Genomic DNA, 15,171 nt, shown 5'->3' with positions numbered 1-15,171 from the left:
AAACTCTGAAACAATTATATTAATTTGGGGACAGGTCGAAAAGCATTAAACATTTATGGCAATTTAGCTAGCTAGCTTGCACTTGCTAGCTAATTTGTTTTATTTAGCTAGCTTGCTGTTGCTAGCTAATTTGTCCTGGGATATAAACATTGAGTTGTTATTTTACCTGAAATGCACAAGGTCCTCTACTCCACCAATTAATCCACACATAAAACAATCAACCGAATCGTTTCTAGTCATCTCTCATCCTTCCAGGCTTTTTCTTCTCTTGACTTTATATTGTGATTGGCAACTTTCATAAATTAGGTGCATTACCGCCACTGACCTCGTTCGTCTTCAGTCACCCACGTGAGTATAACCAATGAGGAGATGGCACGTGGGTACCTGCTTCTATAAACCAATGAGGAGATGGGAGAGGCAGGACTTGCAGCGCGATCTGCGTCAGAAATAGAACTGACTTCTATTTTAGCCCTTGGCAACGCAGACGCTCGTTGGCGCGCGCGAGCAGTGTGGGTGCAATAATTGAATAATATAGATTTCAAAATTTATTTTGCAACGCGAGCGCACGCGACGCGAGCAGTGTAGTCAGCCTGTAACGTGCGCGAGCACACACACCAGACCGCCTCCACACACACACACACACACACAAACACACACACACACACACACACACACACACACACACACACACACACACACACACACACACACACACACACACACACACACACACACACACACACACACACACACACACACACACACACACACACACACACACACACACACACACACACACACACACACACGTCATAGGGTTCACGCGCGGCACGAGCACGCAGCCAGGGATCAGATTGGGAACAGAATGGCTGGTTATTAATTTATACATATTGCTTTATTTAAACAAAGATATATACAAAAATGCTTGAGGGGCCCCCCTAGCGCCGTGCCTGATGGTTCTCATATCTGTTGATAGTGATTAACGCTAGACTGGACTGGATGTACACGGACCGAGGACACTTTATGTTTTTGTATTCTGTCACACTGTGATTATGGAGCAGCTGATGTTGTGACTTCCTGCAAGTCTCTAGGCGGGTGTTACAGAACATTGGTGCTGTGAGATTACAATATAAGGGGCCTGCTTAGAGAAGGCAAGTTAGACTTTTCTATGATTCTATGCTGGAGGTTGTCTCCCTGTTGCAAATTGTAATTAATCCGATTTTTTTTTGGATTAATTAGATCAACGACTGCTCTCCTTTTGTTCACCTGGAAATTCCCACTACGGTAGTGATGTGGGGGTATTATTTTTGACAATATCGCAATATATTTTTGGGCTAGCTGGCTGTACCTGCGCCAAAACTCAGGTATTTTTCCTTCTATAGCTTGTTCGCCATCTTGTTTCTAAATGACAAGCCAACATGTTTTTAGCACTTTTATTTCCATGACTGATCAAAACTCACTTTCTCATGGCTCTCTCATCCCTGCAGCAGACAGGGTGAGCAATATTTTTGGAACATCGAACAGCAATAAAATCGCAGTATCGAGTCGCAATACATATAGAATCTTGAGAATTGCAATACATATTGTATCGGCACCTAAGTATCGTGATAATATTGTATCGTGAGGTCCCTGGAAATTCCCAGCTCTAATAAATAAGTTGATTGATATCATAAGTAATATAATTTGTCTTGGCTCCCCATTCCTCTTCGCCTCCACTTGGATGACACCACACCACCACACAACTGTCATTATAATCACTTTCAGATTTACTACAGCCCACCACTAAACTCTCTCTCTCTCCTTCCTTAGCTACTCCTTTTTTTCCCAGATCCCTGTCCCTCTGCCACCTCCTCTCCCTCCTTCCCTCTCTCACCGTGTGTGTGTCCTGGTTACCGTGTGGGCAACCAGTTTACAGTGAGTGTGTGATCAGGTTACCGTTTGTGTGACCAGGTTACTCCCTATGAGGAGCGCTGTCCTGGATACATACGCACACACATCACATACACAGACAGCAAACACATTATGAAAATTTTATTTACATTTAAGATGAAGCATTGAGGTACAAAGGAAAACATGGTAAATTGTTTCACACACACACACACACACACACACACACACACACACACACACACACACACACACACACACACACACACACACACACACACACACACACACACACACACACACACACACACACACACACACACACACACACACACACACAGCAGACTCACAGTGAGTGTGTGTCCCTCTGCAGGCGAACCAGAGGTCTCTATGTGTCCCAACTCCAGATGATGACCTCTACATCGTGGTTACCCGTAGCAACGACCCCCAGGGCAGGGCAGTGGTCAACCGCCAGGATGTCAGCTCTGTGTTGCTGACCCGACTCCCAAGACATGTCTGCCCTCACATACACATCCCATATGACACACCACACACAAGAGGCCATATAACAACATGTCCGCCCTCACATACACATCCTACACCAACACACACAGGACGCCATATTGGAACCATACGTTCACCAAAATAACATACTAATTTGAACCTTGGTGCCAACATGCCATCCATTAAAATGGGAAAACAAACCAAGTTTGCCTCTGTATGCAGTATGTATGACTTTATATCTACCCATCTAGTGAGTGATACTGTAAGTATAACAAGACCCAGAAGTTGTACTTTGAGTCATTCTTTGAGTCAACCAACTGCACTGTTGGTTAAGGACTTGTATAAGTAAGCATTTCATGGTAAGGTCTACACTTGTTGTATTCGGCGCATGTGTTACGTAACTAGGAGTGGTGGGTGCGGAGTCAGGCGCAGAGAGCAGAGGTTTAAGGAAAACCGTATTTATTCCGGTGAGAAAAGGTCATGCCAAAACAACAGGCGAATAAATGACTGGCCCAAAACAGAACACAAACAGTCCGGAAAAATACAAACAATACCATCCACAAAACAGAACAGAGAAACAAGCCCGCACAAAAGCAGGCGGGCATAACAGGCTTAAATAGCCCTAAACCAAACCCCAAACGAGAAACAGGTGAAACCAATAAGACATAACCAACAGAAAAGGAAAAGGGAATGGGTGGCAGCTAGTAGACCGGTGACGACGACCGCCGAGCACCGCCCGAACAGGAAGGGGAGCCACCGGTGGTGGAACTCGTGACAGCATGAGACAAATAAAGGTTGATTTGATTTGATTCACTGATATAGTTTACATACACCACCTCTTAGCCAAGTTGTTAGAGCATAAACAGGATGTGTTCTCAAAACCCCACCAGGTTCTGCTGACGTCTTACAATAAGAAACCTCAGAACTAATATGCTATATATATATATAAATAGATATTAATTAATGAAAGCTCTCTTGTAAGGAAGGTATGTGTCTGGTACCTCTGAGTGGAACCACATGGAGCAGACATAGTCTGGCGGTAGTGTAAGATAACACTGGGGTTGAGGTGTGGTGGAGTCTTTCACCAGAGAGTGCAGTAAAGGTGTTTATACTGGCTGGAACAAAAGCACTTTTCATTGACAAGGAAAATGTGTGTGGGAATGTACCTTAGCCCCTGTGATGTCATACTGAGCGATCTGCTGGCTCCACCCCACAGCCAGGAGCTGATTGTCATGGATACAGATGATCCCTGTGACCTCTGAGAAGGTGGCATGCTCTAGCTTGTGTAGGTTGAGGCTGCTCAGTAGGTTCCACACCTTTTAACACACAGAAACATCACATCACAGTAAACTACATCTGTGTCCATCTAAAGTTGTTCTAACTTAATCATAGTCAATCCACCCCCCCTCAGAGAGAGAGACACAGCTGCATGTGAGCTCTCACATTTTTCAGCATGTTTTTTACAAAAGGATAGATTTGGAGTTAGATAAACTTGGATTTTTCGGCAGGGACATGTGCAGGATGCTACCCTCCACAGCATGGCCTTCGCTCCAGATCAAAACTCCAAACCTACAACCTAATTTCGACCAAAATTAACCCGGAGAGATTACTGCTACCAAGGTTTCCTTTTTCCAAGCTACACGGAGTGTGCACTAGCAAAGACACAGCCGAGACCTGAGGACACCATCCAACCTGGAACTGAGTGAGTAGTGTTTGGTCTGATGCTATTTTGAAAGCCAAGAAGAAAAAGACATTTAAAAAATGAAAAATAAAGTACATTACAATGATATATTTGACTTTATGGGGACTGAATGCTTAGTTAAGGCTGCCAGGCTTGCAAGGACAGACCAGATACAACTTCAATTAGCACTAAGGTGTGAAGTAAAAGGTGTCTATGCCTTTGGGCCCAACAAGTGGCAGGAGTCTTTGAAGCGTCCTCTGAAGCCCCCTCCTGCTGTTCAAAGACCATTCACTGGCATTTTCTACAAGAATCTGCCTCCAGAAATAAAAGCTTCTCCCAAGTGGGTGTGACACCTATTCCCGCTGCCTGCTGCACTGCTGCTTGGATTCCACCTGGCGATCTGTTCACCGCCTGCCCTGGCCTGTCTTCCCCCGTCTGGTACAGGTACCCCCACCACACTCACCCCTCTTTCCTGAGTTTTCGCTCACCTCCAGCACACACGCACTGTTGGGGCGAGTGACTCTGAACTTATAATAGCTAGCCCCAAGTCGTTATTTCTTTAATTTTTTTATTGTGCATTTTGCTGTTTGCCTTATGACTCCTGCATACTTCGTTGACTACAAACTTTCTTTACCCAACCGTGGGACAGACTATGTTTGTTCCCACACTCAGGACACTGACACTCTATTGGTTACATAGACTTTTGGCCTCCCATCCCATTCTAACCACCTCTCGCCAGCTTTGTATTCATGTTACCTGATGAAATTGCTGTACAATATGATCTTGTTGCCATCTGATGCACATTCAGATGTCATAAATCAACACTGCAGAGCTCTCCCTGTCCTCTGTCGTGCCTTGATTGTATTACTGTTGATGATATCTGGAAACGTGCATGTACACCCTGGCCCATCTACAGCTGCTAGCTCCAATTCTGACTTGTGCTCTGATATCTGCTTCACTGATTTCTGCTCTCGTTAAAAGCCTTGGTTTTCTGCACATTAACACTAGAAGCTTATTACCTAAAATGGATCAATTGAAAGTGTGGGTTCACAGCTGCAATCCAGATGTGTTGGTCATTACTGAGACGTGATTAAGGAAGAGTGTTTTGAATACAGATGTTAACCTTTCTGGTTATAACCTTTTTCGGCAAGACAGATCTTCCAAAGGTGGGGGGGAAATCTTTACCAAGGCTCACCTTCAGTGCTCGGTTGTCTCCACCAAGTCTGTCCCCAAACACTTTGATTTGCTGGTTTTAAGCATTAAACTTTCAAATAGCTCTTTGTTGACTGTTGCTGGGTGCTATTGTCCTCCATCAGCACCGGCCTGTACCCTACCTGTCCTAAGCTCTCTCCTGGCCCCTTACACTAAGTCTGAATTTGTCCTGCTAGGTGACCTAAACTGGGACATGCTTAAACCACCTGACCAAGTCCAAAAGCCATGGGACTCCCTAAATCTTTCTCAGATTATTACCAATCCCACAAAGTATGACTCCAAACACCCAGAAAAGGCTACTATGTTATCCTCACAAATAATCCTGATAGGTATCAGTCTGGTGTTTTCTGTAATGACCTTAGTGATCACTGTTTTACAGCCTGTGTTCGTAATGGCTGCTCAGTGAAACAACCTGTCCTGATTTGTCATAGACGCATGCTAAAAAACTTTAATAAGAAAGCCTTCAGTCATAAACTGGCCTCTGTAAAATGGTATAGAATCAGCTTGATCCCCTCTGTCGAAGACACTTGAACCTTCTTTTTTGATATTTTCAGTGGTATTGTTAACAAACACGCCCCCATAAAGAAAATTAGAATTATAAACAGGTTCAGCCCCTGGTTTGACCGTGATCTTGTAGAGTTACTCCACCTCAAGAATTACATTTGGCGCAAGGCTTGGCACACGCATACTCAGACTGACTGGCTCTCGTTCAGGCAAATGAGAAATAAGTGCACTCAGGCTATCCGGAAGGCCAAAGTTAGTTACTTTAAGGAGCAGTTCTCTCTCTCTGTGGGTCTAACCCCAAGAAGTTCTGGAAAACGGTTAAAGACCTGGAGATAAACCCTCCTCCTCACAGCTGCCCATGTCCCTTAATGTTGATGATGTGGTTATTACTGACAAGAAGCACATAGCTGAGCTCGTTAATCACCACTTCATTAAGTCAGGATTCCTATTTGACTCAGCCATGCCTCCTTGCCCGTCCAACATTTCCTCATCTCCCACCCCTTCTAATGCAACTATCCTCGATGCTTCTCCCTCTTTTCCCCCTACCCCACTACAAAGTTTCTCCCTGCAGGCAGTCACTGAGTCCGAGGTGCTAAAGGAGCTCCTTAAACTTGACCCCCCAAAAACATCTGGATGGTTTAGACCCTTTCTTCTTTAAGGTTGCTGCCCCTATCATCGCCAAGCCTATCTCCAACCTTTTAACCTGTCTCTCCTTTCTGGGGAGGTTCCTATTGCTTGGAAGGCAGCCACGGTTTGTCCTTTATTTAAAGGGGGAGATCATGCTGATCCTAACTGTTATAGGCCTATTTCTATTTTGCCCTGTTTATCAAAAGTGTTGGAAAAAGATCAACTGACTGGCTTTCTTGATGACTATAGTATTCTCTCGGGTATGCAATCTGGTTTCCGCTCAGGTTATGGATGTGTCACTGCAACCTTAAAGGTCCTCAATGATGTCACCATTGCCCTTGATTCTAAGCAATGTTGCGCTGCTATTTTTATTGACTTGGCCGAAGCTTTTGATACAGTAGACCATTCCATTCTTGTGGGCCGGCTAAGGAGTATTGGTGTCTCTGAGGGGTCTTTGGCCTGGTTTGCTAACTACCTCTCTCAAAGAGTGCAGTGTATAAAGTCAGAAAATCTGCTGTCTCAGCCACTGCCTGTCAACCAAGAGAGTACCCAAAGGGCTCGATCCTAGGCCCCACGCTCTTCTCAATTTACATCAACAATATAGCTCAGGCAGTAGGAAGCTCTCTCATCCATTTATATGCAGATGATGCAGTTTTATACTTAGCTTGCCCCTCCCCGGATTTTGTGTTAAATGCTCTACAACAAAGCTTTCTTAGAGTCCAACAATCTTTCTCTACCCTTAACCTTGTTCTGAACACCTCCAAAACAAAGGTCATGTGGTTTGGTAAGAAGAATGCCCCTCTCCCCACAGGTGTGATTACTACCTCTGAGGGTTTAGAGCTTGAGGTAGTCACCTCATACAAGTACTTGGGAGTATGGCTAGACGGTGCACTCTCCTTCTCTCAGCACATATCAAAGCTGCAGGCTAAAGTTTAATCTAGACTTGGTTTCCTCTATCGTAATCACTCCTCTTTCACCCCAGCTGCCAAACTAACCCTGATTCAGATGACCATCCTACCCATGCTAGATTACGGAGACATAATTTATAGATCGGCAGGTAAGGGTCCTCTCGAGCGGCTAGATGTTTTTTTTACCATTCGGCCATCAGATTTGCCAACAATGCTCCTTATAGAACACATCACTGCACTCTATACTACTCTGTAAACTGGTCATCTGTATACCCGTCGCAAGACCCACTGGTTGATGCTTATTTATAAAACCCTCTTAGACCTTACTCGCCCCTATCTGAGATATCTACTGCAGCACTCATCCTCCACATACAACACCGTTCTGCCAGTCACATTATGTTAAAGGTCCACACACATCCCTGGGTCGCTCCTCTTTTCAGTTCACTGCAGCTAGCGACTGGAACGAGCTGCAACAAACACTCAAACTGGACAGTTTTATCTCAATCTCTTCATTCAAAGACTCAATCATGGACACTCTTACTGACAGTTGTGGCTGCTTTGTGTGATGTATTGTTGTCTCTACCTTCTTGCCCTTTGTGCTGTTGTCTGTGCCCAATAATGTTTGTAACATGTTTTGTGTTGTTACCATGTTGTGTTGCTACCATGTTGTTGTTATGTTGTGTTGCTACCATGCTATGTTGTTGTCTTAGGTCTCTTTTTATGTAGTGTTGTGTTGTCTCTCTGGTCGTGGTGTGTGTTTAGTCCTATATTTATATTTTATAATTGTTTTATTTTTAATCCCAGCCCCCAGCCCCTATCCCCGCAGGAGGCCTTTTGCCTTTTGGTTGGCCGTCATTGTAAATAAGAAATTCTTCTTGACTGACTTGCCTAGTTAAATAAAGGTTAAATAAAATAAAAAATAATGAAGGAGAAGGTCTTAACTGTCACGTCAGTCAGGAGCTGCCGGAGCCGCCCGTCAGTCAGGAGCTGCCGGAGCCGCCCGTCAGTCAGGAGCTGCCGGAGCCGCCCGTCAGTCAGGAGCTGCCGGAGCCGCCCGTCAGTCAGGAGCTGCCGGAGTCGCCCTTCACTCCGGTGCTGCCGGAGTCGCCCTTCACTCCGGTGCTACCTTAGTCTCCCGCCTGTCCGGCGCTGCCGGAGTCTCCCATCTATTCGGGGCCTGCTGTAAGGGTTCCCAGTCCGAGGTCGGCGGCGAGGGTCGCCGCTCCAAAGGCGCCACATAAGTGGGCCGAGACTATGGTGGAGTGGGGTCCACGTCCCGTACCAGAGCCGCCACCGCGGTAAATGCCCACCCAGACCCTCCCCACTAGGTTCAGGTTTTGCGGCCGGAGTCCGCACCTTTGGGGGGGGGGGGGGGGGGTACTGTCACGTTCGGACCTTAGTTCCTTTATTATGTCTTTATTTTAGTTTGGTCAGGGCATGAGTTGGGGTGGGCATTCTATGTTGTTATTCTATGTTTTGTTCTGTATCTTATATTTCTATGTGTTTGGCCTAGTATGGTTCTCAATCAGAGGCAGGTGTCGATCGTTGTCTCTGATTGAGAATCATACTTAGGTAGGCTGTTTTCCCACAATGGTTGTGGGTAGTTGTTTTCCGTTTCAGTGTTTGCACCATTCGGGACTGTTTCGGTTTTCATTTTGATTCATTATCATTTCTTTTTGTATTTTGTATTCATTATCATTAAAAGATATTATGGATACGTACCACGCTGCACATTGGTCCGATATTTCCTACTCCTCCTCAGACGAAGAGGACGAAAGCCGTTACATTAACAGATACTTGGAGAATGTATCCTGCTTTTCTCCTTTTCTTAAAATAGTTATCAGACATCAGTAACATGATTGGATGGGTGAAAGCACAGGCTCCACTGCATAAGCTACAGTTGCTTTTACCAATCCAGGTTGTCAGTTCAGTGATAACAAAAAAATATGGCGAGAGATTAATTGATCATTTGCAAACAGGGTCCTCGAGAGGTCCTGGTTCTGTTGCGTGCTCCAGTGATGAGTCTTGTGTGGGAGGAGTCTATCGCCATGCAGGTAATTTCTTCCTCTCCGTGAACACTGGTGATCTTCAGACTCAGAGTCCCTATTTCTACGTCCCACAGTGATACAGACAAGTCATTACATCCGGCGATGACCTACACACACATAGAAACACACACGATACACACACACGGATGTAAACAGGCACGCACACACACACACGGACGTAAACACACACATACAGTATGCACACTCTTGTGTGTGTATGTGTAGATGTGACAGTGTCTATGTGTATAAGATTCCATACACTCCTGTTTCAGTGTGTGGTTGTAGCGGGCACAGGAAAGGGGGGCACCATGGCATTGTCTCCCCTCTCCTCCTCCCTGTTCCTCCCCCTTTTGTCTCTAGTAGTGCTGAGCGATTAACCGAAATGTCAGTTATTTTCCTACGTCGGTTCAATTATGTGAAACCATTTCTTTCCTTTTTTTTCTGAACTCAATGCTCACATTGCGCTGCAGTTTCTCTAGAGATAAATCAGATCATTGCCGAACTTTGAGATTTAGTGAGGAGTTGTAGTTTCCAACAGGCCAATGTTCTACATAGTTTAGCGCAGAAAACGTAATAATTAACTACAATGAAGCGGTTCCACAGTCTGACCGTATGGTCCAGACCACACGTCACCAACTGGTTAAGAGACCTGCTGAAGTCAAAACAGGTCACACCCTGCAGAAGAGGGAGAGAGGGGGTAAAGAGCGAGAGCGGGAAATAGGGTGGGGGAGGAGAGGGAGAGAGAGGGTGGGCAAGGGAGAGAGAGAACAGCGAGAGACAGACAGACAGGACAGCAGACAGACAGACATAGAGAAAGGGAGGTTAGGATTTATGGGTTACTTAATAAAATGTAGCATAACTATTCTAAAAATACTTCCTTCCCTATTAGTTTATAATTGGGAACTGTTGAGGACAGCTTCATTGTTCAACTGACCAAAGCTAGACAGTTTATTGCAGCACAAAATGTGCCCTCAGAAGCCATAACGACTAATAGAAAACATCCCCTCCCACTTTAATTACTTCTTCACATGTTTTCTCCCCAGTAAAAGGCCATTATATCCTATGTGTGTGTGTGTGTGTGTGTGTGTGTGTGTGTGTGTGTGTGTGTGTGTGTGTGTGTGTGTGTGTGTGTGTGTGTGTGTGTGTGTGTGTGTGTGTGTGTGTGTGTGTGTGTGTGTGTGTGTGTGTGTGTGTGTGTGTGTGTGTGTGTTTTTTACATTGGTTATAGGGAGGGAGTCAACGACAGTGAGCAACATCTAATTTCTAGATAAAACACAGTTATGACAAAAAATATTTCTGACCAGTTGCGGTGTGACGGTTGACCTCTGATGTTATTCATTACTCTCCATGACTGTGTGTAGATTGCTACCATGAGAGAATCTGATTATGTCAGAGTTGACATTTCAACTTGACCTGGGTCAAGGTCACTCAGACCTTCTCTGTCTATTAAAACCCAACCTTGAGTGCTGTCAAAATCTGATAAAGAATAAGGCTGTGTGGTACAATAACAGCTACCCACTACTTTTTGTATCATCCAATAGAAATGGTGGCACTTTATACCTTGCTTACTCCATAGTAACAACACAATAAATATGCATAATAATGTAGATACTATGTAATATTATTACCTTATTGATTTCCCACACTTAGGGTTTTCTCCTGAGTGAGACATGCATGATGAATACTGAGGAGGCTTCGCTGATCCTGTTGATTGGTTCCTGTTGGACTGCGGGTATTTTTTGGTAGAAGTCACCAATATCCTGGTAGGAGACATGTTCTCACCCATAATGCCAGTTAACCAATTTGTATCCTGTCACCAACCCTGGTCCTGGAGAACTATAGGGTGTAGCTCTCTTAGGAAAGAAGCCTGAAAAACACCCTACCCTTTTGGTCCCAAGGAAGGCATGCTAACCACAGTGCCAAGACAAATAACTCCCTTGGAAGAGCTTGTAATGCAGCAAGCAATTATACAGTCATTGCAATGGTGTGCAGGGTTTTGTTCTAGCCAAGCACAAAGTAAATGGAGATAATGAGGCCTACCTGCATGTAGATTCTCTTCGGGTCGTTGTCCTCACTGAAGGGGCTCTCAAACAGCCCAGTGTGATGTTTGAGGAACCACAACAGATGGACCCCTCCCCTCTCATCTCCCCATTACAGCAAACAGCGCAGCCCTGGTGACTGGGAGGAATACTGGCCAGATTGGTCAAATGTTCAGATGGGACATTTATTTTAGCACAAAGAGAATTAGGAATTTTAGCTGTACTTTTGTGTCATACCAGTAGCATAGAGAGATTGGGACATTACTGAAAACAAGAGACACTCAGTCAAAAATGGAACTTCAATTTATCAAATCAAAAGCAAAAGTTACACTTTGAGTATTTTAAAAGTTAACAGTTAAAAGTCAGCTAGACACCAAACAAGTGGACGTCCTTAAAGCAGCTGGTCGTGGACACGTCAACAAAGTGGAGGTCCTTGCTGCTGGTTGCTACAGCGTCCTTGTGGACATGTAGACGAATCAGTGGTCCAGCCCCTGAACCTCCTTCTGTTAAACCCTTCCTCTGCAGGGTCTCCAGCCAGCTGGGGACATACATAGAGTGTGTGTGTGTGTGTGTGTGTGTGTGTGTGTGTGTGTGTGTGTGTGTGTGTGTGTGTGTGTGTGTGTGTGTGTGTGTGTGTGTGTGTGTGTGTGTGTGTGTGTGTGTGTGTGTGTGTGTGTGTGTGTGTGTGTGTGTGTGTGTGTGTGTGTGTGTGTGTGTGTGTGTGTGTGTGTGCTAACTCATTCACACATTATCCCACTCACCTTCATAGTCTAGAGGACATGTAGTTGGCGGTTCCACAGAGTGGGCAGCCCCTCTTTACTGACACAGATGTAGCGGAGTGGGGGGTAGAGCACCTCTAGGCCTGGAGGTGTTGTCTCTCTCTCTGCACTTCTGTAGCAGGTAGCTACACAGCTCCTTCCACTCACATGACACGTCAATCTATAAGAACAGCAGGACATTGGTGTGAACGAGAATTAGTTCTCAATCAAATCAAATCTATTTATATAGCCCTTCTTACATCAGCTGATATCTCAAAGTGCTGTACAGAATCCCAGCCTAAAACCCCAAACAGCAAGCAATGCAGGTGTAGAAGCACGGTGGCTAGGAAAAACTCCCTAGAAAGGCCAAAACCTAGAGAGGAACCAGGCTATGAGGGGTGGCCAGTCCTCATCTGGCTGTGCCGGGTGGAGATTATAACAGAACATGGCCAAGATGTTCAAATGTTCATAAATGACCAGCATGGTCAAATAATAATAATCACAGTAGTTGTCGAGGGTGCAGCAAGTCAGCACCTCAGGAGTAAATGTCAGTTGGCTTTTCATAGCCGATCATTAAAATAGACTTACTTGATGAAATTGAGTAAACAAACAAACATCAAACAGTTAAAATATACATAACAAAGGGTTATAGTTCACATGTTACCTCATTAAAGACCCTTTCCATCCATCTGCCCTGGCTGTCTGGACCAATCACAGAACTCATCCCTCCTTCTCCTCCTCCGTCTCTCCGTGCACCTCTCCAACTCCGCCGGGACCCTTGTCCGAGGGTGTGCGATGGGTAAATGCGTCCGTCAGCAACAGCAAGTGTTCTAGTCTAGTTCTAGGGCTCCCAAGTGGCGCAGCAGTCTAAGGCACCTCATCTCAGTGCAAGAGGTTTCACTACAGTCCCTGGTTTGAATCCAGGCTGTATCACATCCGACTGTGATTGGGAGTCTCATAGGGCGGTGTACAATTGGCCCAGCGTTGGCTGGGGTAGGCCGTCATTGTAAATAAGAATTTGCCTAGTTAAATAAAGATCAAATTAAAACATGTTTTGTTCTAGTTCCTCCTGAAGACAGGCATTCTGGCCTGCATCCCTGTAAATGGGAAATATTTACTGTCCCATTGCAGTAGACACTTTAGATACATATGAAAGTCAATTATAGATAGGCACAACGTGTTTATTGGATAGATATAAATTCCATAAATACTGTAGTGGCCATTATTGACTGTACTACTGCATAATATGAATGCCTTACAGAATATGAACATGTAGCACTCCCCTCTGGCAGCAGTAAGACTGCACACATTGTGACCAATTTCAAAGACTAGAGGAACTGGGTCCAGATAACTAACCAATTTCATGTGGTAGGCCTCCTTGAAATTACTGTGTGAAAGTCACAAAAAACAAATGCTCTAAAAAGCATTGTTGTATTGAGGTTGAAACTCAAGTTTCCTTGTATTGTATGTATTTAAAGTGTACTTGAAGAGAGACTTCAGGGTGTGAGGGAGACTGCTAGGCATAGGGGTGCCCCTAAACCCCCGTCTCGTGTGTCGCCAACCATGATGAGGACAGGCTTGTTGGTCCCGTTGCCATGGGAAACCACGGGACAATCAGTCACATCTCCACATTCTCCTCTCTCTTCCTGGTTAATCTACGCATGCATGAGTGCTCCTTTTAGATCAGGGGCAGTTCTCGCAATCAACCCACCACCAGGGATATCAATGAGTCAATGAGACAATGAAACTGTTTCTACTCCAAAAGGGTTTGGAATTGGAACTAAGATGTAAATTTGCTCTACTCAGAGCTAGGTTTTTCAAAAACATGTTGATATCTTGATTTTCTGTAGAATGAAATCACAGGATTCACGCACACAAAACTGAACTAGAATAGAGAACATGAAAGGTATCTAAACTCAATGCTAAACACAAAATGTGTAAATAGACTAGACAGCATTTATAACTTCAACACTGATCTAAATTACAAATAGATAGCCTAACAAAGACCCAATCACAATGGAGTATAAAGTGCATTCTCCTTCTTATTGTTCTTAAAACATAAAAAACTCACCAAGAGCTGCTGTCTCTTAGGTCATCCATTCCTACACACTTAACCTTTCTGTCTGTCCTTCAAATGAGAGCTAAGTCGATTATGTGCTGTTTAACAGACTGAAATTTCACTCTGATCCAAGCTCTAAAAACAACCTCAGTCATACATTTACATTTTCCCTCTGGAATCTTCCTTAGGTGTGCTCCTCGTGAGTGTCACGTTCTGACCTTAGTTCCTTTTTTATGTATTTGTGTTAGGTTGGTCAGGGCGTGAGTTGGGGTGGGTAGTCTATGTTCGTTTTTCTATGTTGTTATATTTCTGTGTTTGGCCTGGTATGGTTCTCAATCAGAGGCAGCTGTCGATCGTTGTCTCTGATTGAGAATCATACTTAGGTAGCCTGTTTTCCCCCATTTTGGTTGTGGGTGTTAATTTTCTGTGTAGTGTCTGTTCACCTTGCAGAACTGTTTCGGTTTCTCCTCGTTATTTTGTGTAGTGTTCTGTTTTTCAATTAAATTATGACGAACACTTACCACGCTGTATTTTGGTCCTCTTCTCCTTCACCAGACAAGAATCGTTACAGTGAGCTTGTGGCCCAAGTTCCTCTGTTTGTGTGTCCGAGTGAAGGATGCTGAAACACAAACTGAACTCAGTTCCTCACAACAGCCTAAACCCCATCTGAGAACTCTTTCTTTCCTCCTCTGGGTTTAAATAAGAGTTTTTGTCTCTCTCCCTCTGTCTTTTAGGACAAACCCAATTTCAGGTCATTCAAAGCTGCTTATTCTCAGACAGGTGTGGAATGCTCAGATCCACAGATCAATATGTCATCTGTAACATAGAACTTCCACCAACATGCTGCCGCATTTGTTTACAAGGTTGTAAAGTTACTTCGGTTTTCAAAGGTTAAATTAATTTCAAAGAACAGGCCACTAAGTGTTATTATTTTCAGGATTTGA

The 15,171-nt window shown here is 44.5% G+C and overlaps 1 protein-coding gene across 1 annotated transcript; it reads right to left on the bottom strand.

The window, feature by feature from the left end:
• Nucleotides 1–1,926: 1,926 nt before the first annotated feature.
• LOC139581851 (cilia- and flagella-associated protein 337) lies at nucleotides 1,927–14,268 on the bottom strand. Its single transcript, XM_071412078.1, is given in 15 exon segments — nucleotides 1,927–1,975; nucleotides 2,238–2,423; nucleotides 3,559–3,712; nucleotides 9,319–9,478; nucleotides 9,957–10,046; nucleotides 11,000–11,131; nucleotides 11,412–11,549; nucleotides 11,635–11,674; nucleotides 11,778–11,879; nucleotides 11,881–11,948; nucleotides 12,172–12,256; nucleotides 12,258–12,349; nucleotides 12,833–12,948; nucleotides 12,951–13,015; nucleotides 14,240–14,268. Coding segments are annotated over 15 exon segments (1,506 nt in total).
• Nucleotides 14,269–15,171: the final 903 nt, after the last annotated feature.

Source organism: Salvelinus alpinus, chromosome 7, assembly GCF_045679555.1.
Source record: "Salvelinus alpinus chromosome 7, SLU_Salpinus.1, whole genome shotgun sequence".
NCBI lineage: Eukaryota > Metazoa > Chordata > Actinopteri > Salmoniformes > Salmonidae > Salvelinus > Salvelinus alpinus.
The sequence above is the reverse complement of the archived record's forward strand: the minus strand, read 5'-3'. Positions and strand labels throughout refer to the sequence as shown.